The 25780-nt window shown below is 35.9% G+C and overlaps 2 protein-coding genes across 3 annotated transcripts; both read right to left on the bottom strand.

Annotated features, from left to right (window-relative positions):
• Positions 1–4268: 4268 nt before the first annotated feature.
• Positions 4269–15928, bottom strand: LOC112566301 (low density lipoprotein receptor adapter protein 1-like). Of its 2 annotated transcripts, none has more exons than XM_025242382.1 (8): positions 15662–15928; positions 14619–14782; positions 14053–14165; positions 13323–13437; positions 12225–12302; positions 11328–11424; positions 10798–10900; positions 4269–10348 (listed from the first exon to the last, which is right to left on the bottom strand). In XM_025242382.1, the coding sequence occupies exons 1-8, from the start codon at positions 15738–15740 to the stop codon at positions 10192–10194; spliced, it is 906 nt and encodes a 301-aa protein (XP_025098167.1). In that variant the 5' UTR covers positions 15741–15928; the 3' UTR covers positions 4269–10191. The 2 variants fall into 2 exon arrangements, with proteins under 2 accessions (XP_025098167.1, XP_025098166.1); XM_025242381.1 differs by having other exon boundaries at positions 12198–12302; positions 15662–15927.
• Positions 15929–17573: 1645 nt separating this feature from the next.
• On the bottom strand, positions 17574–25191 carry LOC112566608. The gene is made up of 10 exons (XM_025242867.1): positions 24929–25191; positions 24223–24321; positions 23587–23653; positions 22697–22744; positions 21703–21839; positions 20950–20989; positions 20548–20633; positions 19611–19703; positions 18660–18711; positions 17574–18443 (listed from the first exon to the last, which is right to left on the bottom strand). Exons 2-10 carry the CDS (start codon positions 24301–24303, stop codon positions 18238–18240), a joined length of 810 nt encoding a protein of 269 aa, XP_025098652.1. The 5' UTR covers positions 24304–24321; positions 24929–25191; the 3' UTR covers positions 17574–18237.
• Between the last annotated feature and the right edge of the window lie 589 nt (positions 25192–25780).

Below are 25780 nucleotides of genomic sequence, written 5' to 3'. Positions count from 1 at the left end.
GACTTACCGCGAGACAGGCAACAAACTCGCACAAAGTGTAGGATGAAACAGTTCGTGCGACGCTATGCCATGGCAATATGAATACCATGGATATATTTTTTAGTTGCGGTGATCGGTGACACCGTAGATGACACGTACGCATTGATCAGTTGTTTATTTTGCTAATTGTTCATTTTTCTTTAACTTTACCGCGGCTGCGTCCAGAAAATGTCATTGACAAGAATGACACACGAGGTGATGGCTGACAATAGATGTCAGCACTCACTCTTCTTCAGTCTCTGTTTGATTCCTCCTGAGTCCTTGTGCCTTTATTTAGGATGGTGATGGCTGCTGGCACGAAGGACCTCTGGTAGGCAGCTTTCCTTATGCGTGGTACCTTATAGCGCCTGCCTGAGGGCAACAGCTGGAAGCTAGTGTGGAGAGGGTGTTTCAGGTCCGAAATGATGTTATGTGCCATCCTTCTGACTGCATGAAGGTACAAGTCAGAAAGTGGCAGCTGTGCTTGACCAATAATTTTATTTGCCTGGTGGATGATTCTGGCCAGCCTTGCCTTGTCTTTGACTAGTAGGTGACCATACCAGGCAGCGATGTTGAATGAGAGGATGCTCTCAACAAGAGACCTGTACACAGTCTCCAGCACCCCAGAGCTGACGTCGAAGCTGCGAAGTCTCCTCAGAAGGTACAGCCGTTGCTGGGCCTTTTTGTACACTTGGTTCACGTGATCACTAAATGAGAGCTTTCCGTCGATCACTGTACCAAGGTACCTAAACACAGCAGCCCTCTGCACCTGCTGTCCCTTGATTTGGAGTGGTGGGAGAGAGGGGTTGTGCCATCTCTTCCTTCGTAGGCTCTTCCAAAGGCCATCTCCTCCGTTTTGTCAACGTTCAGATCCAGAAAGCTGCGGTCAAACCACTCCTCCAGCTCCCCCACACAGGCCAGGTACTGTGACAGGGACTGCTCGTCTTTCAGGCAGCCACAAGGGCCATGTCATCTGCATATTTAACAAGTTTGAGAATAGCACTGTTAATACTAATCCCATTTGTATATACAGAGAACAGGATGGGGGAAAGCACACATCCCTGAGGGGTACCCGTGTTGAGGATCTGCTCATCTGACAGAATCATTCCATCCACTGACAAATAAACTCCGTCAGACGAGCTGCTGGACCCTATAGTACCTGTCGGTGGAACTCTGAAACCCACCCTCTGTGGTCGGTCCTTCAGGAATGATCTGATCCATAGAACTAGGCCAGTGTTGACATCCAGGTCTAGTAGGCGCTGTACAAGAAGGTGTGGCTGGACCGTGTTGAAGGCGCTGGAAAAGTCCATGAACAGGACCCGAACATAGGTGCCAGAAGTGATCTGGCCATCCTTGCTCCTAAAAACTGGGGAATGTACCAGCGAGGAAATAGGTATGCAGGAGACTACACAAATTGGTGTATACCTGAAACATTTAGAGGATTTGAATTGGACACCGAATCTGACACACCAAGGGACTGGGATGCCATGCAGAGAGAAAGGATAGCTTCTGCTGAGAGGCCTATACTACTGTCTGCTGAGAGGCCTACATTACTGTCTGCTGAGAGGCCTACATTACTGTCTGCTGAGAGGCCTACATTACTGTCTGCTGAGAGGCCTACATTACTGTCTGCTGAGAGGTCTACATTACTGTCTGCTGAGAGGTCTACATTACTGTCTGCTGAGAGGCCTACATTACTGTCTGCTGAGAGGCCTACATTACTGTCTGCTGAGAGGTCTACATTACTGTCTGCTGAGAGGCCTACATTACTGTCTGCTGAAAAACGTACAAGATTGGCGGATTCGTCGAGTTCGGAGGAAGAAGGATCGTCCTTACCTAAGATGAGGCGCACAGAGCGCTCAAACTTGACATTGCGACAGTCTACACCACCTGACATTGTCGATGAAACTTCTTCCTCCTCTCGGGCGTCATCACCAATAGAGGAGGAAGGACTTGACAAAGAAAGTGGCAATATCGAGGACGACGTGGTGACGAGAAATGCAGCAAACATGGACACGGCTAGAGCGCTGACCTTTAGTCCTCAGCCTTCTACCTCTCGTGAAGAGGAACAACCGTCGACTTCTAGACAAGCAGACGTCAGGGACGTGGAGACAACTGATATAACCGTTTCTTTTGGTTTTTCTACTGGAGGCATCAGACAAGCATCTTTTACAATGGATAATGCTGGCGTTTTTTCTTGTTCTTCTACAGGAGGCATCAGACGAGCATCTTTTACAATGGTTAATGCTAAAATATTGAACAAAGCAACACAGACGCCTGATGTTCCCTGATTTGTGGATGCATTTCTTGAACTGATTCGCCAGAAATGCAAGAATATGCTAGGGAAACGTGGCCTAACTAACGATTTAACAGAATGACTTTAACAAAGTTTATATTGTCACTGATGGCTTCGTCAGAAGTGCAGTATCAAAAACTCATTTTGTGAACACGGCTACAGCTCCAGCAAATGGATTTTTACTCTTACAAAAATGGTAAACTTTTTTCCTTTGACATTTTTCGTAAAATTCAAAACTTGTAGAGGCCGTTTTTACTTAGACCTTTTTTCTTCTTCATGTATTTAGTACTGTTGTGGCTATTTCACGACTTTCAATTATTTTTCTAATATTCGATCTTCTTCAATAGTCTCTTGCATTAATCTCTCGTAAGCACTGATTTGTGTTCTGATCTTTCATTCTTTCTCTGCCTGTGTTTATTATGTGCCTGTAACCTTGACATATTTATCATATGCTTTTTTTTCCCTTCTAAAATGAGGGTTCAAGTAACGAACCAAAACACATTATAGCATCTCTTTAAAATGTGTATTCTTTTTTCATTTTGTTTTCACACACACACATTCATTTAGTTTCCTGCAAAGGAACTGGTTAGCATAATGATAATATATAACTGACAATATTTTGCTATTTTTCTATATTTTGCTATTTTTCTATATTTTGCTATTTTTCTATATTTTGCTACTTTGTATACGGTGCTGGTGTAAAGGTATTGACAAAGTGCGTGAAGCTTTCCTGTTTGTTGATCACAAATAGAAGCTCAATCCACCATTTCAGTTGCCTGCAATGAGGTTTTCTTAACGGCACAAAAATTATCAATTGTGCAACCCAAAATTATGATGAAATATGACTCAGTATCGTCTACCACTGAATCACATATTACCAATATTACCAGTTGATTTGTTTTATCTTTTAATCTACATGTCGTTTCGATTCACCTATCTTGGTCTATTTAATACTTTAAGCTTTCTTCATTTTGATTACAATAATAACAATTATCTACATGTTTAACAGCTGTTACCTAACAACCGTGTCTTTATTTAATCATTTCCTCTAAATAGATTTTTCATGTTGTTAGCAATACTTTTGTTTTTCACTTAAAATCCACTATTTACTATTTTTCTACTTCAACTTACTTCACGTGTCGTGGTAATTCGTCCTGCCAGGGAGAAATACTGTGGAGGATGTAATGCCGAGTTGCATGATGCCAGCGGTAAACGCATCCTTGACTGTTAATGATGTCTGATGATCTTGTGATGTCTTGAAAGTCCGATAAGGAGAAAACCATGTCTCTCTTGTTTGAAGGCGTCTGTTGAAGCTTAAGTTGAAATTAATTGGTTTTAATTGACACATTAAAAATACTACATACCACAAAGAGATCAAAGCGTTTCATTTGTGTGTGAGTTGGGCGGAGGAGGAGAAGAAGAAGGAATCTCGGTGACAGTGGGGGTGTTTAACAGTGCTGATGCTTTGAAAAATGATTTAAATGGTGATTAAAATATTCTTTACGAGGTTTTCATCCTGTGTGTATTAAATGCACCTTTGTGGGGACGCTGTACATACCTGGGCTGATGTGCATAAGCGAACTTAAACATGAACTTAAGCTTAAGTTGGCTGACTTAACTTTAAGGACAGTAACTCGGTCATGCGGAACCCACATTACTTTTCAGTTTTCACCTACAAATGAACAGGAGCTTCAATGTACACTCAAAATGAAATGTCAGTTTGTACACTTAAAATGAAATGCAGTGTAATACATGGCCTCAAGATAGTTATTATGAATCTCCATCTTTCTGCAATCTCAATTTTTTTTTTTTTTTTTTACATACCTCCCCTCCCAGCTCCCTGTATGTGAATGTCATCAAATTCATACATTTCTACTTAAAATCTGTTTTACTGACACACACATGTACTTTCTCTCCCTGCTTTCTTTCTACAAATCAAACACATAGCAATGGCAAAAGAAAAAATCAACTTTATTTATGCAAGCTGTCTACAAAAAAAAATTTAGCCTTATATTTCATTCTGTTGTAAGAATGGAAGCAGGGTGTGTTGTTTTTCCTCAATGAAAAAGTCACTGCAATCTGAGAGTTAAGAAGTGAAGATATTGAAAGTCCAAAGAAAACTAGATATCCTGTTTTTCTGAATAACGTTTATTCTGCTGCCTTGGATATTTCCATTGTCCCTTCAATTATACTCAAGGTTATTTTAATTAGGATCAGGGTTAGCTATTTTACATCAAAGTCTTAAGGCAAAAGATATTGCCCTTACTCCAAAACATATTTTTAAAGTACTAAGACCAAAATTTTTTAAATATGTTTTAAAGCACAAAGTCTGGATATTACTAACATTTTTGCATGCAAAGCAAAAGATCTTGAAAAAGTTAATGCAGTCTCATTTCCTTATAATCCAGGTCTGAAAAAGGAAAACTAATATAAAAAAAAACAGGAACGAACAGCTCAGATGATTATGATCACTGTTTTACATGAATTTGTGATAATGTCTGTCTAGACCTGTAACTTGTTTAAGGTAATTAATCCATGTAAGGGAAATGAGACATGACCCTGAAAACAAGACTAGAAGACAAAAACCAAAGCTTGTATCAAAATCTTGAAAAACACAAAAAATATCAACTGGTGTATTATTCCAACAAACATGCAATATAATTCAAACTGAAAAAAACAAAGGTCTTTTATAGTGATGAACTGATATGGTAGTAAAATAGTCATCAGAATTGGCAGAACAATTACACAAAGCTGTCCATGCAGAGTGTTTTAGATCTGTTAACTAAAAAAAATTAAACTCAACACAGAATTATCACAAATGTGGTATAGTAGTAGTTGTAATAATAATAATAATAATAAAAAAAGAGCTTAATTTCTGCTCCTATGTTTGAAGTGCTATACACACAATCAAAACAGCACTAGAAGTTGTTTCTCTCTTTTCACTACTAAAATGATATGATGAGAGAGTTATCTCCATAAAATTCTGAACCAGCAACTGACATTTACTGGATATAGGAGGCAATCTATCAACAGAAGCAAAATCCACAATGCACTATGGTCTGTCTCAAAGCCACAAAGTGCTGTCTGTGAGTCTAGAAGCTGTATCTCAATACCAGACATCATATTATAATTTACACACACACAATTTTGGCACTAGGACTATCTCCCAGCCTTGAAGAAAACAATGATGAAAAAAAAAAGGGAATTATTTACTAGTTACCCTGTGCCTTGCATATAGCAATGTGATATTTTTCCAAGCACGAAAAATGCATGCAGACACCAAACTAGGTCAGACAACAGTGACTCCACACACCCAGCCTGTCATTCTTCCTTCTCCCATCCTGAAAGCCAGATTTGGAAAGTTTGTGTTTTACAAAGAAAAAAAACCTGAAGTCAGATCAGAACTCGATGGCTGCTGAGCTGGTGACAAGCACCAAGCTACTGCACCCTCAGGAACTGTGAAATGTGTCACATGGCAGCTTAGCAGTTCAAATGGGCCCCAACGTCACTGTTTACTTTTCAGTGTGACATTTCCTCACCACTTGGGATAGGTGGCAAATTAATGAATTATTAAAATTATTTATTCTTGTCACTGTTTACATAATTAAAGGCTTACTAGGATAAATAAAAAAAACCCCAGATATTTTAAACTATGATTTGATGAGATAACTGAAGTTAGGGACAAGTAATGTCCAACCTCTTTATTGAACCACGGTAAGCCAATAGACCATTTTTCTTTATATGTTCCTTAAGTGTTCAGCATGCTTACTTAAGTTAGCTTCTAATTTTAAGAATGCTGACAATACACATCTTCTTTCATGTACAAGGCACAACACATGCTCCGCCAAATGAAAATTAAAAAATCTCGCCACAGAATTATGAATCCAAAACATTTCACAAGACTGTTGTATGCATCTGACCTGAGTACAAGGGGAGATAAATACTTGCAGGAGCAGAAAACATTAATAAAGAATGGTTGCAACTGCACATCCCCAAGACAACAATAATCATGATATTATTCCTCCATAATATGTTTTTCAAGTGCTAGGGACTTTTCTTCGGTCTATTAATGCAGTGGATGGCATTACTTCTTACTCCATCCTGATACTGGCATCCTTTTTCAAGTCTATTTGATGTCGTTCCATTTTTGCTCCCAAAACTGATTTCAAAAACGTTATCTTTAAGTTGACCTAAATGCAGAACAAATGTCAAACAATTGTCAGTATAAGTAGTACTTTCTAAAACAGGTCCAAAGTAGCAGTTACATGGACTGACCAATTTAAGCAATGCTTCATGGTAGAAACCTTGATCACTGATCAGTTTCGTTCTTAACTAATAAGAGACCTGTCCTAAACCCAGTTCAAGTTTTTGGTTGTAAACTAGGTTCAGGTACAAAAGGAGGTTTCCACAAAGTGCTACAGGTACTGTTCATCAGCTAGTCCATCCTTGCATCTGATTAGCACAGCTCTCATGTCTAAAGCTACAAAAATTATGTTGGTACCTTACAAGAGTGCAAAACAGTGACAGCATGATTGCTTAGCATGTAACAAACATGCATGTCAAAACGTGTCAATGTAAAGTAGAATATTACAGATGTGTAGACTAATTTATAGACAATGATATGAAAGTAGTTATAGTAAGCAATCTGAAGATGCACATAGAATACCTAATGTTTGTCTCTACAAAAGACATGTCAGCAATGTTTTCCCTGCCATTTCATTTACTTCTTTTATTGCTAAAGTAATAAGAAAGGCAAGTACAAATTCATCTACATCATCATTCACACATGTGGGAGTATCTACCTTTGATGTCAGATATATGTCTGGGCAAATTAAAAATAGAACTTTAAACTTCAATTAGCATGAAACAGTTGGAAGTTGATGGGTTTTATTAAGAATGAACCTGTGACGGCCTGAAACCAGGTTCTTACTGGGAAGGATTGCTCAACTGATAACTCAGTATTCAAACTACATTAGCCTAGCTGTGAAGGTTACTACTTGCTATAGTTTTTTATTTTATCTGGAATCTTGGTTGTAGTTTGTTCTCCTTCAAAAAGATTTAATGCAATGTTTAAAAGATCAGTTTATTCAAGAATGGAAACAAGATGTACGTATATAGAAATAATATCTCTATTACTAATGAAGTCCTTTACTGCACGTTTAAAGAACATTTTGGTTTAGAGAATTCATAAATTTTTCCCCTTAGATCTTAATAAAATTCTGGTTAAGTTGCCATCAACTCCCAATTCAACAACAAAGATATACCTAAAGATATGAGAACATGTAACTGAGATGAGATAGATGATAAATTGCATATCTGTCTATCCACTCTTTATTGTTTTGCATAAAGCGCTGTTTCCAGGGTATTTTATGTGTTACTTGAGTACTTTTAAATATTATCAGTTGACGAACAGTAAGCTTAACAGCAGACTTATTAATTTAGGCAGTTATTTGCCTTACATTGTAACTTTAATTAATTCTATACTCCTTTGTGTTTTATGTATAACGTAGCTATCTTATGATGAGAACATCTTTGTTTGCCATATTGTTACCACTTCAGTTTGCAAAATGTAATATATCTCTGCTATTTTACATTTTATGCCTATAAATGCCCCTCTAAATTTATAGCCAAATAAAGATGTAAAAAAAGTTCAAATGAAAAAAGAATCTGTTATTGTAAATCCACTGGTTATAAAGGATAAGCAAAGTTTTACAATGCTGAATTTGATTAAAAGAAATTCTGAACAAGATCACATCAACCAAAAAAAATTTTCCCCTTTGGGAGCACCAAGATTAAATATTATGACAGATAACCCACAAAATCCATATGCATCTCCTCACACAATTTCAAAACAGAGGAGAACATGGTAATCTAGCCAGTACAAGCATAAAAAACAAACAAACAAACAAACAAAATTCACTAATGGCAAAGTCGAACGACTGATTTATGCACAAGCCCATCAGACTGACATGCAATGCCATGAACAAATGAAGATTGTGGATGACATATTACAGCAAGACATCCAAATGCATTGTCCATCAAAATACAATAAAAACAATTCAAATAAACAAGTACAGAACTTTCAAATTTTGTACTGATATGAAATGAATTTGCACAGAAAATGCAAGTTTGATTTCAAATTTTCTATACAGTAGAGCATTCTGCAGTTAATTTTTTTCTCTTATATCAATGTTGGCACACTGGTATTCAAACAGTCAATAACATATGTCTTGTGTGTGTGATGAAGCAAGATTTCAAACTGTGCTCCACCAGACTATTATCTTCCTCCTCTGTTTAAATTTTCATACATTTATGACAGACTAGGATGCTAAGGCATTTTACTATAGCCAAGCTTCAAGCCAGTAAACAGCTACACCCACCAAACAACTAAAGACAACCAATACAAACGTGCAAATATAGCCATATGCATTTCATTTTAAAACAATGTTATCATTATGAAGAAAGCCTGAAACATGAGCCTGTAAATATCAGCGTACAGACACACTCTCACCTATTCAGCTCCATGCAGTCCCCTTATAAATGGAAGCTAGCTGGAGGAACAGAAAACTAGGGAATGCCCTTAAGCCCAAAAGATCACCAGCTCTGCAAAAGCAGCTTAAAAGTCAGTGGCCACCTGTAATCCGACTGTAAGTCACTTCTAAAAAGCAAGTCAGTACTCGGAAATGTAAGACATATCAAATCTATTTAAATATTTATTGCATCTAGAAAAATACTGAGCTGGACATCAAAAAAAAAAAAAAAAGAAGTTAAAGAAAAAGAAAAGAGTAATACAGATCAAATCAAATACTGAGATTTTCAAAACTTAATACGTCCAAGCAAAACCAGCTTCTCAGCTTAACTAAGTGCACCAAATAGGAACTTTCCCCCTCCTAAAACAACTAATTTACATGTAGAAGTTTTCAAAACTATAGCTTAGATACATTTAACTTCCTACCACAGCTGAAATATATTACTATAATAATCTACACATCAATGCATCTCAAATTTTATCATGCATTTGCCAAAGAGACCAAACAAAATGACGTGGGTTCAAGTGGCATCTAAGATATAGTTCAAGAATAATATCTGGAAGATGCTGTCTCTGCTTACTTGCCACTTATTACCAGTTCTGCTTCTATTCAATGTTCTTAAGATTTTTTTTTTCATCATTTTTATTTGCTTTTTTTGTAGGGATGGGAGGGTCAGAATCAATTCCATCAACCACCTCTTATCCTCACTTCAAATATGGTTTTATACTTTAAATCCCAAAATGGTACTTTTATTCAAGAAGTGAAAATCCTGCCGAGTAACTTAACCCAAGGGTTAATTGTGGAACGTGAAAAAAGCAGACTAAATGAAAGCTTCTTAAGTCCACCAAATTTATTCAGCAGCTTAAGTAGAACTGGACAAAAATAAAACAACTGCCTTTTTAAAGAAAAGTTTAGAAAACAGAATTACAGCATTTAAGCCATGTATGCAAGTCTGACAACTGCAAATAAAAACTGTCACCATTATGTATGGAAGTACGATCATTAAACAACTGTAATGGTGCCTCACTCTCAGTCACTTATTAAAGTAACTGAGCTTCAAGACAATCACTATACAAAACATCCTGCATTTCGATATTTTCTGAACTTGCATGCCATTAGAAACAAGGTGCTTCATCTGAACCAAGTAACCTAAAGTACATCACCTTCACTTGAAACTATCTGCCACTATCAAACTCCAAGAATTTCCCAACTTTCACACTTTACTTTGCATATTGAACAAAACATTCACTCAAGAATACTTTCTGCAAGTCAACTTTTTGAGGAAAGAGTATTCCCATGCAAATTGCAGCAGAATGAAGTAAGAAATCCTGTACACTGCAAAACATTTTATAAATTTAAAAGATCCTCCATGGATTTTTGACGAGAAAATTCCTCAAAACACCGTTTGCCATCCATGTACTGCTGGACTCCTTCATCAACATCCTCTTGACGTAAGTCTGTGCTGAATGATGGCAAGCGAACACGACCTCTTGTTTCAGCCAACCTGATGATCAAATCAAATCACCTAAGTGAACATGAAACGTTTCTCGACATAGGAAAGCTCTTTAAATAAATGTAAATAAAAAATACTAGTAACTGCCATCAAACTGTCAAATGCCTAGTTTGACACTGGAAAATCGCCCCCGATTCTAAAACCAAGGACCACTGTTTTGTGTTTGTGTACTATTCATGTTTGTGGGATAAGTATATGTTTCGTGAACAGATGAAATGGTGCTAGTTGTGTGGGACTTTTTTTAAGGGGAGTGGGAGGGAACTGAAACACCTAGATGACACTATTTTTTTTGATGAACTATTTAACTGCAGCTTTGAAAAAGTGTAGTTATTAAAAAAAGATGGTAAGCACGAAACAGACACAGCATGACAGAAACTAAAAGCACCCTATATGTTTGCCTTTACAACAATTCGATTGGTGATCTTACAAAGCAAGCTCACTTTGAAAAGGAGTCTTCCAGGTTTTCATCATCACTTGTATCCACTGAAGTCTGCTGGCAGCATGACACTCCAGTTATAAGTGAAGTCTTGGAATAGTCATAATCTAAAAATTGGCCAAAAGAAGACACATGCACAAGCATAAGTGCATGCATGCACACACACAAATCCACACAAACATACATTTTCATGGTTTTGCCAAAATATGGAGAAATATGCTTAGTCTTTGCTGACAGATTAATTTTATGCTTAGTCTTTGCTGACAGATTAATTTAAAATATATCTGTACATCTAAAGCCAAATCACATAGAAAAAAAAGATATAGACAGTGACCATACCATGCTAAAGTTTGGGAGCTCCTTATGGTTCTTTGACCACTTAACAAAACCAGTAGGATGACTGGTAGAAACTTCTCCATTCTACAGTATTTATTCTCCATTCTACAGTATTTATTCCCTTCCATCACTCACTTGACATGCCTTTAAAACCTTTTTAAAAAACCTGCATATTAGAAAGTTTAGCAGAATATTTACCTGTGAATGAGTCTGAAAAAGGTGATAGTGAGGTAGTAACAGGTGTTGAAGGAGTTTCCACTGAGTGCTGTATATGTGGCACGGATGGTTGGGTTACCTGCAAGCAAAATAAAAAGCATGAGGCAAAGAACACTTGTGATGACTGTAAGAACTAGTCATAGTTATTACTGCTTTTCTGCTGTCAAAGTAAAAAGCTCAGCACTTTGAGAAGTACTTGGCTGTATCATGACTTGTCTCTGGACGCACTGATAAACCCTTACAGGCTGAAGAACAAATGCACAGTATGATAACATACACTTTATGGATAAAAGACTTCATTCAAGTCACTCCCTCTAGCATGTCCATATTCAATTAACAGTAATTTGTCTACTCCTTTGAAACAGAAATATTTACATACATTAGTCATAACTACTTCTAAATGTATCACATTAACTACTTATTTATCTACGCAGTGGGTATGGCAGTGAAGAGTATGGAGACACTTTTGAAAGCCAAAATGCTATTCATTTATATGAAATTGTGGACTCAATTCAAAATTTACTCTCAATTTCTACGACAATTTTATCAGTCTATTCGTTTTCACTGTTTTATGTAGTTTTTACTAACAATAAAATCTTTATGCTCACATAAATACTCCTTGTTATATAAAAAAGCTCTTCTCTTTTTAAATTAGGTTGTCTCAATTGAAGTTATGTCAATAGAGCTCCTTGACATTTACATGAGACTTGAAATGTACATAGGACTGGCCAAAAAACATTGTGTGCTCACACTTCCAGCCACGTGCTGCAATTTAACACTGAGCTTGACCAAATCTCTGTCATGAAAGTCTTGATATAGCTTAGAGCAAAACAAAAGCAAAAACAAAAGAACCTGTTGTTTCTTTTGCTCTTTTCGGACCTTCTTGTTCTGCTGGTCACACCAGCGTTCTTGGGCCACTGTAAAGGCTTGCCACACTGTCAGAGTCACAGCCTGGGCCTGACCGACAACAAAGAAAACACACAAAAGGTCTTGAGATTCATCAGGGACATGAAATGCAAAATACTAAAATGGATTTTCAGCGCATAATCCAAGCATGTAGTAAGTAATGGTTTTTATGTCTTGTGTGAAACAACAGATTTAATAAAAATTACCACAATTACATGCTCCTCGCAACCTTAAACACAAATGTCTGTTCTGTTGTTTTAATATTTTATTTTAAGTGAGAAATTATTAATAATCTTAAGTTCACATCCAGGCTCATGTAGTTTCTATTAAGCTTCTATAAAAATAAAATGAGAAAAAAATTTGCCTCAAAAAATTACATTTTAAGACAAATCATGCATATTCTAGGCACATTCTGGTAGATCTAATGGTCTTGAACAATTTTAAAATTAAAGTATTTTTCAAAACCATCTTTGCATTATACTGAATATGGTTGTAACAAAAATAAGTAGAAACTATAATCATACCAGAAAGCCAAATAAACTAGAATAGAGCAACACAAGGGACATGGCAACCAATACACCACCACGATGGGCTGGACAGACATCCTATGCACCAATAGCAAGTGACAACAGCAGGAAAAGAGGGAATCAGCACAGTACACCACCAATACAAGCTTGGCAGGACTCACAGATTAAAAACAGGAAAAGAGGGCACAAACACAGTTCACCACCAAAACATACTTGGCAAACCTCCTAGACACCAACAGGAAAAGAGAGCACAAACAAAAGCAGACAACACAAGCGGCACCACAAAACAGCAACCCTTTCCCCATTTCCCCACATTCTCATATTTCCCCATACCACAGTGCAAAATCACCTCACAGTAGAAGCTTTTTTCTTACCAAAATCAGCAGCAACCACAACAATAAAAAATAAATTCTACTTTTCTCAGATACAACTCATAATGACCAGCACCAAATTGAGCTAAAAGACGAAGAGTTAAAACCAGGTCCTACTGTCTATGCCCACTTGCTGTGACAACATATTAATCCATAGTAATCATAACACTTACTATTTTTCGTTTTGCACATAGGAATGCATGACATTCCATTGTTTCATTTGTAGTATTTCGAGCAATATAAGCAAATACTTTGTCATGGTTTTTATCAGCAGTGCAAAATGAGATCCTGAAAACAAGCAACATTTATACGGTGAAATGCAATGCATTTAAAACAATGCATATTCTCATATGTGTGTGTGTTTGAGAAATACAATTCATGTTGACTAGTACTGAATCTGCTAACTTTTTGCCAAATTTTTCACAAATAATTCATTGTGACCACATCCACAGCTAAGGCAATAGACAACTTAGTCTAATTTCAGAGGAGGTTTGTAACATTCCCTTCTAGAAAGGGTAAATAAAATATTTTTAATAAAAATAAAATTATAATAAATAAAATTTAAAAAAAAACAAATTCTAGCCAACCTGATTATATAGAGACCATTTCTATAATTTTTCTTCAAATAACATTAAAGATGTATATAAAAATGTATCACAGATTTAAGAACTGGCATAAGCAGTATCTTATTATCTATATAATAAATGTCATCACTTTAAAAAAGTGGCACAGAAAGTGTTGCATAATCCAGTTACTGCCTACACATTTAATGTCAAATTAAAAATCAGTATAAAATTATTTTGTCTTCCATTTACCACATCTAAAGTAATCAAGAAGTAGAATATCTGATCATCTTTTCTTTATGACAAAAATATGACCAATATCTCTCTGTTTCCAACTTACCTGTAGATTGAAAGATCAAAAAGAATTTCTTTTGTTATGATATCCACCATGTGGAATCCCCGTGAAGATACCCTCAGTGCAATTTTCTTTAACTTTTTACCAATAGACTTTGCCTTAAAAAAAAAAAATGTAAGAAATAGCAAAGTGGGTTATCCTCTAAAATTAGTTTTTTGATGTCAGGTATCAGAATTTATTTCCAAAAGAAATGAAAAAATACACACTATGTATAAATATATTATGTAAAAGTTGCTTCAAAGGGTTCAAGTGATGTAACATTTGAGTGCAAAAAATCACTACGGTTAAAAAAAAACAAACTAGCCTAAACATTGAAGCTACATGAATTTTCTCTGGTATGCCCACAATATACATTACCAAAAAAAAAAAAAAGAAAAGAAAGTAAATTGCTTAAAACCATCAACAACAAAAAATAAAGAATTATTAAAAAGCAAAAAAAATAAATAAAACAGATGGTTGTCATTATATAATGAATATAAGATGGCTGGTAATATAACATCAGCCAGTCCATTAAATGAATACTGGATTATGGGTGAAGAGTGTTAGCTTACCATAGCAACAATTCTTTGAACAGCTTTTGCACTAATCCCATCACCATAGCTTTCATCATCTTCAATCTCTTCTACTAAGGTGGAACCCAGGTACTTCAGGTAGAAAACCACACCATCATCTCCTGCTACAGGTTGTTTGTTTTCTCCCCAGCCTTCGGGGAGCTCTGTCAGAAAATGGGTACGATAATTTATAACATATAATGAAGTTTTATACAAAAAAATTAAGATTTTTTTTTGTCATCCACATAAGAAATTTTCTGTTTTTTTTAATTTGCAGAATACAAGTATGGGAATAAATTAAAGTGAGCCATATTGACGATGACACAAAAAATTTGCTTTTTTTAATATCGAACATAATAAAATTGTCAATCATTCAAATAAGCTGAGTTGAGAACTAAAACCTTTACAAAGAACTAACTCTTTCACAAATCATCTGGACATTGTCTCAAAATTTTTGGAAACATTTAAAAGTTTTGATAAATAGCAATGCCGATTGCGCACTGATATAACCTATTAAAATTTATACATTCTCTAGCCTCAAACTCCTATTACTACTTTTTGAGGTTATTCTAGAGCATCTGCCTACTAGTTAGGTCGCAAATAAAGTCCACAATAAGTTCATTTTGTTTATTCACGAGTATTCACTAATTCGATGTACCGTTTTTAAATTTCTGACGATGACAATGACTAATTGGCTATCTGACTATGAGAGCCACCAAGAAACTTCCTTGCATTTTTTCAAATATGAGAAAAATATTGTCAGTTAGCATGATCTATGCAACGACGCCAGCATTGCATTCCAATGTAATAACTCTTGGCACCAGTTGATTCTGCGAGACCTTCTCCAAGAATCTGGAATTTGGCTAGTGATGTCGTCATACGGTAGTGTACGGATCCGGAACCACATTTTAGACCAGTGAGTCATCGTAGACAGATTAACACGTACGCTGATAAAATACAATGGCTAAAACGTAACTGACTGGTTTTTTAAATTTAAAACAAAATCTTTCTCCATCTTCTGATAACTCTAAAATCGTTCTTACTTTGGTGACGAATGGTTCCTGACTCTCCTTTCTGTAGGACGGTGGGAGACTTCTTCACCTTCCGAAATAAGGCATCCATGCTGGAGAACAAAACCAAGCTCGCACGGCAGAGTAATTAAAGTTTCATTCGCCACTTCCACTGTATGTAGAATGCAATCTAAAAAAGAAAACAGTGGTCACTGGGTGTGTACCTGTTGAAAGCAGCATTGGTGCTAACATGACATGATGACCATCTCTACCTTCCTCCCGCAAGCACGATACTCAAGGGAGGCTACAGCAGAATTTCCTTGTAAAAATACTTATTTGGGCTACACACATCATGGAATAGTTTGCTTTTTTTTAGGGAATGAAAATGCTTTGCGATCATATATAGGTAACAAAAAAGTGAAACATTCGATGAAACATTGGAAAAAATTAATTCATTGTCTTAGTTCCTTTTAAAGATTGTGGTCGCGTACATATTTGAATCCTGCGTTTGGAGCACTATCAGTTTAGAAATGGATAAAGTGATTTAATAAATTCTAATATGACATGGTGCATGGTTTGACATGATCAAATGTTTACGTAAGTTGAACTGTGGATATCGCCATTTTCTGGGGCTCTGATGCTTGCTTCTGCATTCACATATTCTTGGGAATCCACCATCCCCCAGTTCAGCATATCTGGTGTTGACAAGTTGTAGAGTGGGATGACTTGTGTCTGCAAGAGGGTTGGTTTTGTTTATATTTCTGCTTCTGTCAGCTACTAAAAGAAACAAGCCTGATTCAAGGATACTATATAGTGTCTATGCCCGAATGAACCATCTTAGATATTCATTACAGTTTAATCATAGTATTCAGATATATCCGAAATGTAGGACCATGGTTTCCCTTGGTCTCTTTGGGTGGATTATTTTTTTCTGTATCAGTAATCAGAGCCCATATCTTGCATCCAAAGAACAAGAGGAGCTATAAGGGACTTACACATTAAGTGCAGGCACTTGGTAGTTAAGTCTGGACATCAGTAAATAACCCATCCAATTTGAAACTTTCAGCAACTGCTATATAGGCTGATGAGTAGTTTGAAAACAAAAGTGGTGCTAATATGAATCTACAATTTGTATATGTGTGCAACATACAACTTTGGATGATGCACTGTAAATGTATTTTTGTACATTTTATTCCATAAAATGCTTTTAACTGCCTTTGACATAGAAATGTTCTCTATAAACTTATTATTCTGAGTGACCAGCTGTTGCAATCCTAATGCAGATATATGCTGTACAGTAGGCAGATTTAGATGGGGTGGTTTCCATGGTACTTAAAGCTGTTTTGCGCATATATCCACTTTGCAATCATCTTTGGTGTTAACCACACCTTAACTTGCCTATGGGAACTTCTATTCTGTGTGCATCTGCTCTGTTCAACTCTTGATAATGCTCCACAGTTCATTTCTGCCGTCTGCCATAAATTCAATGTCATTTATGAAGTGCAGGTTCCATATGGATCTCTCTGAAGGAAGGGGAGGTGCAAGTGTGATAATCATGACCAAGACATTATAGATTATGAGTTGTCTGAAACATTTTGGTAGCTTTTTAAGTGGGACAATGGCTGGAGAATAGGATGAGACAAAAATTGTTGTGTCACTGACAGAAAACCATTGAAAAGCAGGTGGTACAAGTGTTATCTCTGTTGCTGAAGTCCAAGAATAAATGCAATAATAATCACAGTTTTCCATCAGTGACATGGCACTTTTATTTTGTATGGTCTTGGGCATCAGCCCCAATGTGATGGATCCACAGTATGTCAGATGCTTTCAAAGGAAATTATGATTCTTGCATTTCTTTCATATTTTTATTTTGTAACTTCAAACTCCTTTTATCCACATTATTTTTATTTCATACAAACAACCAGTTATGAAACAATGCAACACAGTTTGCTGAATAAAAATTTAATAAAATTTCACAAAAAGGAAAACAAGAAAAAGAAGAAGTATACATAATAGAACTCAAATGGTGGTAATCTCATTGTGCTATATGTACTGTAAAATAGTTGCTGCTATGGACCCTATAACATGTTATGGTTCTTGACTTTCAGGTGAAGTATTGTGGCCTATCTAGTCTCCTTAAAAAGTCAATGGATATTTTGCTAAATTTGGCAAAGTTTCACACAGCTAAGTAATACAGAAAAGAAGGTTCAAAATGATAGTGTCAACTTGCTGTTATTGTACAGCTGCTGTACATATTATATACATTAGTGCCATCTGCTTCCAATCTTATAAATCTTTTCCCACATGCCTTCAACTTAGACCTCCCAGAACAGTTTCTAATTATGTGAATCTTGATTTAATACACTTCAGTTGGACATATCTGATTTTAACAACCTAATCCTTGCCTTTAGCTTACAGATCACTACTGCATCTAAAAACAATGTGGTGACAGAGATTATGCATTAAAGAGAAGGCAAGATACCAATTTGAAAATGACTTCAGGAAGTGTACCGCATGTTCAGTTGATCCCAGGGCAGAATGTCATGGAAAACGCAGTTTTTAATATGTTCAGTTACAAAGAACCTTCTGTTGTTTACTAAATTCAAATCCTATGGCAATATAGCAGGATACCAAGAACTGATCTGCCAATCACAGATTGGACATTTCTTTCTCGTGATACACTGCCAGCAAAGAAGATGACCACAAGGAACAAGCACAAAACAAAATGGCAGTTGTCTACATTTTCTGCACAACCGGAATGCACGCAGCCTCTGATTTTCCCTCATGAGCCCGTTCACTTGCTGGGATGTGTCATCTGAAATAAAATGGCTGCTCTGAATTTTCGTGATTAAATTTTTTTTTTTACTCTAACCAATCTCAAAATGTCAAAAAGAGTCATACCTGTCATAGTTTGCAACTAACTTTAGCATAAATCAAGAAAGTCTTTATCACACCCTTTCAGGTGTTTATTTTTTGGAAGTGGTGGGATAAGGAAGTTTGGCAGGCACTGGATTGGTAGGATAGGTTTTACCTTCATGGTCAACATGGTCAACCAAGGAATGCCTTCCCCGTATCTGTACAACCTGTGCAGGGAGGAAAGAAAAATGATATGCTAAAGTTCATGGTTAGCTTTAACTTTCTTTGACATGATTTTTAAAAGAGAACCTTGTGAACCTCTAGACAGTAGTTTCATAAATGAAATATTTACTTCTTCTGTCTCTGCAACATTTTCAGAATGCAGGATTTCTGGGAGAAAATCTGGGCCATAAACTCAGAGAAATTTACCCATGATTCTTCTTTTTCTTTGTTCAATGAGTTGCATTATGCCATAGGTCCAGATGTTGACCTTTTTTTTGTGACCTTTTTGCCAGATCCTCGGTTGTTTGCCAAAGTTTGATGCTGAGATCTGTGGATTCAGGCTGTGTAAGGGGCTGCAAATGGATGAAAAGCAGATGCCAAGATGTGTTCTGCACAAGATGTGTTCCCTCTCCACCTAGCAGCCTTTGGTATCCATATTCTCCACAGATGTGATTTCAGGCATCAGGGTCCAGTTCTGATATGGAAAAAAGGTCTGCTGCACATGGCTGAGATGGAGTGGATCTTTGTGTACTTGCCACCCTAGCGGTTTCCAACTGTGCTTAATGAGGGTCTCTAACCCTAACCCTTCTTGAAATGACAGAGTGCTGGGACTGCTCCATCCTGATTGTGTGCCTTCTGGATGCTGCTGGTTCCACTGTGAGCAGGCAGCCAACAAAAGTGGACTTCTTGCTGAGGGTTCAAAGCTGATTTTTGAGTTCTTCCACACTCTGGTTTGGTTTCCTGACAATGAGGCCTTGCAGCACAAATAGTGAGTCTCTTATAAAGAACTTGTGATATTTCTATTCTAGTAAACTCATGATTACATTAGAAGATGAAGCTGACAACAGTCAAGACTAGCTATGAAACATTACTTCAGGACTAGATGTGAAACATCATTTCATACCTCAGGAGGTTTGCGTTTTAACCAAGCAGCAGTGCCTTCACTGGTTTCATGAGGAAACTCACCAGCTCCACCCCCTCCATTATTTGTGAGTGCCTGGATAAGAAGAAAATATTTTTTAACATATGAGCAGGCAAAATACTGATGTTGATTTTTTTACATTCTAAACATCTATTACCTTTAATACCTATGTTGTTATTGTTGCTGCAATGTCACATGTACAGCAATTGCACTCAAATGAGGAAACGATACTATGCTAAGCAAGCTTATGTTTGATAAGGCACTTGTCAGGTTAATTTACATGATTTCCTGTCATTGCTGCTGCTCATCTGAAAACAATCTACAGCATGGTAACTGAAGCAACTGATTCAAGAAGAACACATTTCTAGTTGAATGTGCTTTCCAATACACAGCCAAACATATAACTTTTCAATTTTAATTTACAATTCTCATTGTAGAACTCCAAATATTTCAAAATATGCTACCTGGCATATTTTGCTCAACAGTTTGACAGAAAACAATGTCAGCAAGCTCTAAAGTGCCTATACCATTCAATTTTTTTCTGCTCTTCTCTTCCCAGAAAAGCCTGAAAGATATTAAGGAATCACAAGATAACTTTAAAAGCCAACTTAAATTAACAGCAATAAGCTCTGAAAGATATTTTAGACAATTCAGACTAGCATATGCAAATTTTATCACTCATAATAAACTAGCTTCTCCCAAGAAAGTGACTCACTATGGATTTTGCGGCATTTTCAATAATGGGAAAAAATTTTTTTTCATGTTTCAAACTTAGTATGCCTGATGTAGTATTTTCAGGATGTTTAAAATTGCCTGAGATCAAGTTGGCCATAAATTTCTATTTCTGAGAGCTCTCAGACAACTTTTGGTTTTATTATTTGGCTAGATCTCCTGTGAAACATGATGTTATCAGTCTCACCGCAGACGTAGCTATCTGACTGCTGTCATCATCCAAAATAGCATCTGCATTACTGTGGATGGCAATGCAGTCCACACCCTGGTCAACTGAAAAACATTTAAAGTGGTCTTGTCATAAATAATAATAAAAGAATTATTGTACCAGATATATCAGTTATCAGCCTACAGGCAATGTCATAAATCAGTTAAACTTGATTACAAATTTCCAGCACACTTTCCATCTTTACATGGATATTGCAGGGTTAGACCTTACAATGAAAAGATTCAAAACGTATCTATGCTTGTCGTGAATAAAATATTTTGACCAAATTTTTTTTTTTGAATTTTGTAAAATACTAAGCATTAGCTGCTGGCATAATTTCAGACAACAATACTCAACACAAGATTTGAATATATCACACACCATCTTCTTGGCTCTGTATAGGATACTGTGCATCATCAATCTAGAAAAAGGGAAAATAGATTCACTGTCACTAAATTTTAAAGCAACTTTTAAACACTGAAATTTTTTTCCTACATACCATTAACATTTTAAATGTACGCAACTGCAATCGCTACTTCCAAAAATGAATAAAATCAATACAAAGTATTATTCTGGCAACATAAAAAGTGTATATCAAAGACTGTTACAATCTCCCTTGCTTTCTAGAAATATGATAGTGGCATCACAGTGCTGAGCACAGTTATAATCTAACTCTTACCACCCACATTAACATAATCCTGCATGAGGAATATTAAGCACAGTGTTCACAGGTCAGTCATTAAAATCTTCCCACATGGCTCACGATACCCACCCCTCTTCAGCCCCAAGCAAAAGATGAGTACAACAAGAATAGATTTATTAAATAAAAAAAATATGACAAAATACACACATATAAAAAAATAATACATATCTCATTTACAAAAAAAGCTGGACAGATTATTAAAATCTTCTGCATCTTTTCAAAACAAGTATTTTTTAATAATGAACCAGGAAAAGGTGGGTTATGATTTCAAAATTATTTTAAAATGTCTACACTATTTAAAAACAAATTATTAACAAAAGAACTAATGTTCAAAGTTAAATATATGTGAATAACACTGAAGAAGCTAAACAATGTCTTGTGATAAACTAAAATACCAATAAAACAGACGAATAACAGATAATAATTCATACATGGGATACTGTAGGAGACTGTAGTTCACCATCATCAGATCCACAGGTCGCCTTGCAGGTAGATTCAGTGAGGCCTGTGTTAAATTTCTGCTCTCTATCACACACTGATGCATTTGTTCCAGGGCTACCTAAGGCATCTGTCCATTAAAACAGTGTGCAAAAGTAAATGATATTTAAGCAGCTAAAATCAGAATCTGACAAGCGATTACTGAAAACTCAGAAGAAAAATGTGCATATTCATATTCAAAACATACATGTTCATGCACACAGTAATAAACTGAAGCTGAATAAAATTATTATTATTTTTATTATTATACTCCCTCACTAGAACATGCCTCAAGATTTTTTTAATAAACAGAATAGTTTGAACTCATATTTACCTGGCCATATTTACCCTGCACAGAATAAAAGAAAATTGCAGAAAAGTTCAATAGAATTTAAGATAAAGCTCTAAAGCAGATTGCAATCAGAGGGTTATAAAGCCAAAAAGCTGAATAACGCAAGAAATGTTGACCTTATTTTTGTAGTTCTTTAAACATCTTTAAAAAAAACTGAAAGTCCTTTTATATAAGAAAAACAATGATTTGCATGTGAACCATCTGGGTGTTTGGGGGTAAGGGGAACAGGGGAGAAGGAAAATTATATTTAAAAAAGGCAGGTGAAATATTGTGGCAGGAAATTTTTGCACTGAAAGGAGATTTTCAAAAATTATAATACACTTAATGGAATAATAAACAAGAATAATAGTTACATAAAGATTTTAAAGTTATGCTTGTTTTGAATAATACGTTAGGTTTCTTCATAAGCATACTGCGTGTTGGAGTAAAGCATAGTGTGCAGGAGAAAACAAGAAATATCTGCTATATAGATAGTCAAGGCAAAGCACAAATGTCAAAATATTAGTATGGCACATTGTAATATTGCAAAGAGCTTGATTTCATGCATTAACAAACGAAGTTAAGAGAGAAATCACATAAAAATACTTTGAGCATACCAAGGTCCTCCTGGCACTGTACAGGTATTGGCAATCTCTCCTGTAAGTCTGTTAAGCAAAATTAAAATGCTATTTATTATTTAATCAATTACTTTGTTTAAAGTATAAGATGATTGAAAAAATATTACAAGCATTTAAAGCCTTCATTTGTTCTTTTCTATCAGACAAAAACTGTTATTCCACGCCATAAACAAAAAAGATCAAAAGACATGGAGTCAGTCATGTCATCATACTTATAAAACCTTCCTATGTTCTTTTGATGGCATGTGTTATTACTTAAAAATAATGAAATAGTAATAACATTAACAATAAATGAATTTGTAAAGTGTTTCCCTGTGTGGATGCAAACTCTATGTAATAACAAAGTCAGTCAACAAGTACAATTACAAGTGCAGTTATTGGATGACAGACAGTCCTTGAGGAAAAACTAACTTTTTAAAGTTTTATAATATCTGACTAAGTAGCTCAGAATGATAGTTGATAGAGTAAAACATCAGACATAATCAAGTTTTGTTTACTGAACAGTGAACAGTAAAATACTGAAGACACACGACAGATCACAGTCTGTGAATTTTAAAACACTTAACATACTTAGCAGATAGGTCCTAACTTATTCTTGTCCTACTTTGTTAGAAGAGGAAAGCCAAACTGTGAAATTTACAATATTGTTAATACTAGTGTGATAAAGAAGTTGATTATTTGTCACAAATTTATTACCCTCTCACCACATATCTATCTTATATTCCTGACCTCTCAGCTTTTCCCTAAATAAAACCAGTTACTCATGGGATTGTAATTGTCAATAGATGCCAGAAGACTAACCAGGCTACTCTACTAAGTGTTAATATATTATTATCTGTTACAGCAGTTTTCTTCTAGTCAGCACAAACCTTCCATAGACTGCAATGGTAAAATTTCTGGAGAAGATTCATTCTCAGTGTGTGAGCTGTCAAACATCTGAAATTCAAAGACAAACACATCTTTAGGAAAAAAATAAATATTTAAGACATTACAAACTAACTAGCAAAAGAAATGCTTATTGATTTTATAGTTAATGACATGAAGATATGCTGATGGAAATTGTGACAAAGTGCAAGACTGTTTAAGTTAGTTAGAATTGTATATGATCTTTTGTTCCTAAATATTCAATGGATATAATTAGGATGGTTTGAAATTCACAACTTTGTAAAAATGTGAACATTGTCAGAATTTCCCAAAGAGTGGGCAAGTGAGTTAACATGCAGAGTGCATGATGACATCAAATCTGACCCATATCTGGATTCATTATTGACTTCATAGCCAAAGCCATGCCACTGTGGTTTCCTGCTGGACAAGCATTGCAATTTTTCTTTGACCACCCCTTTCCCTTTAGGTGCTATATCTTTATGGAACCATTCTAAACTGTTTGCAGAATAAAAAAGGAAGAATTCTTTTCAATCAATAAGGAATTCAAGCATTGTATTTAATAAAATTAAAAGCATAAAAATATTTAAAAATTAAAAATGTATATATCACTATTTACTCACCCACATAACCAAGCACCAAAGAAAAATCATGATGATGGCAGTGGTAGCCAAGTCCAACAAAATGGAAATAAATGCTCCCATGCTTGACAGGTATAGTTCCTGTAAAAATACATTTTATTATTTTGTCTTTTGAGTGTGTTGGGTGAGAAATAGAATATCTTCCAGTCTCAACTGTATTCATAATATTTATGGCCTGGCAATGTAAAGCACTGCTAGCCTAGCCAAGTGCTGGGAGTCCATGCTATACAAGCATTATTATTATTAGTTTTCCTATGTGTGTGCATGATACACAACCAGTGCTTGGCAATCATGTCACTTATACCCATCCAAACTCAAGAACCTGCTAAATATTTCTAATTAATTACAATTCCCTATGCTTTGCCTTGAAATATACTATACGTGTTTCAATGGCCAAAATAATATCAGCCTGGAAAATATAATGTTCTAAATGACTGGAAACATGTAAACCATATAATAATACAGAAATAGTAGTACACTAGAAGTTAGTATTCTGCTGTATGTACTTGTGTTATTTGGCATTCAAAAATATAGATTAATATACATCGTCCGTTTTCTTTTTTCGCGAATGAGTAGCAAAGCACCAAGATTTTCAGAATATGACACTAGGATCAGCGCAACAAAACAGGCAGACAAACCAAAACATCGTACAACATCAAAACACCGGTAAAAATACAAATAAACTCACGTTCTCCTCTGGAGATGCTCCGAGAAAAATTCTATCCGACTCAACTGGACGCTCAAAACTCGATCTATGCTTAAAGTTAATAAAATAATTCTTTCAAAAATGCTGAACGCTTCGGCTTAAGAACTTTTATGCCACCATGCACGTAGAAAGCATAGACCAGACTCAGAGCAGTAAAAACAATCGTCTTTAAGCAGATATGAATGAGTGCTAGGTGGTCGACCCAAACCGTGCCCACCATGCTATGACGTAGAGTTGTGTACACGGCTCGAGGTTTCTATTTATAGAACAGTGATTTCTGGGAAAGTCCGACAACATTTGGCTGTAGGGATTCGGAATGCTTAAACACAGTAGGCTTCGTGTAAATAACGGCCATGTAGTCGGAGAAAAGATATGTGTACTCATGTTACTCTTTGGGAGAACTATCTGTGCCTGATCGACACTGCCCATCCAGAATATATGAACAGCAATATTAAGGCCGAGAATGGAATATTGAGTGTTGTTCTCAAAAGCAGCAGCTATATATAGTACTGTCTCTGAAAACACCAGCATCACCTACCCTGCCCTTTGCTCCCACGTCAAAATACAGAAATCTGTATTTCGCATCTATACAACTGCCAGAAGAATGATCAATGCGGTGGAATTTTAAATAATTAAAATTTGTTGACGATGAGATTGAATGGCAATTATCATAATGATTGTATATATGCAGTTTGGCAGATTCCACCGCTGTGCAAATTCTTGTGAAATTTGTCACCATTCTGACTCAGTACTTGGAGCTGCAACAACAAAGCATCCCATTTTAGCAATATAATATATATGTATATCTATAGCGTATTTGCATGTACAAAGCAT

This window comes from Pomacea canaliculata, linkage group LG6 (assembly GCF_003073045.1).
Source record: "Pomacea canaliculata isolate SZHN2017 linkage group LG6, ASM307304v1, whole genome shotgun sequence".
Taxonomy (NCBI): domain Eukaryota; kingdom Metazoa; phylum Mollusca; class Gastropoda; order Architaenioglossa; family Ampullariidae; genus Pomacea; species Pomacea canaliculata.
Note: the sequence above shows the minus strand (reverse complement) of the source record. Positions and strands in the feature narration are given on the sequence as shown.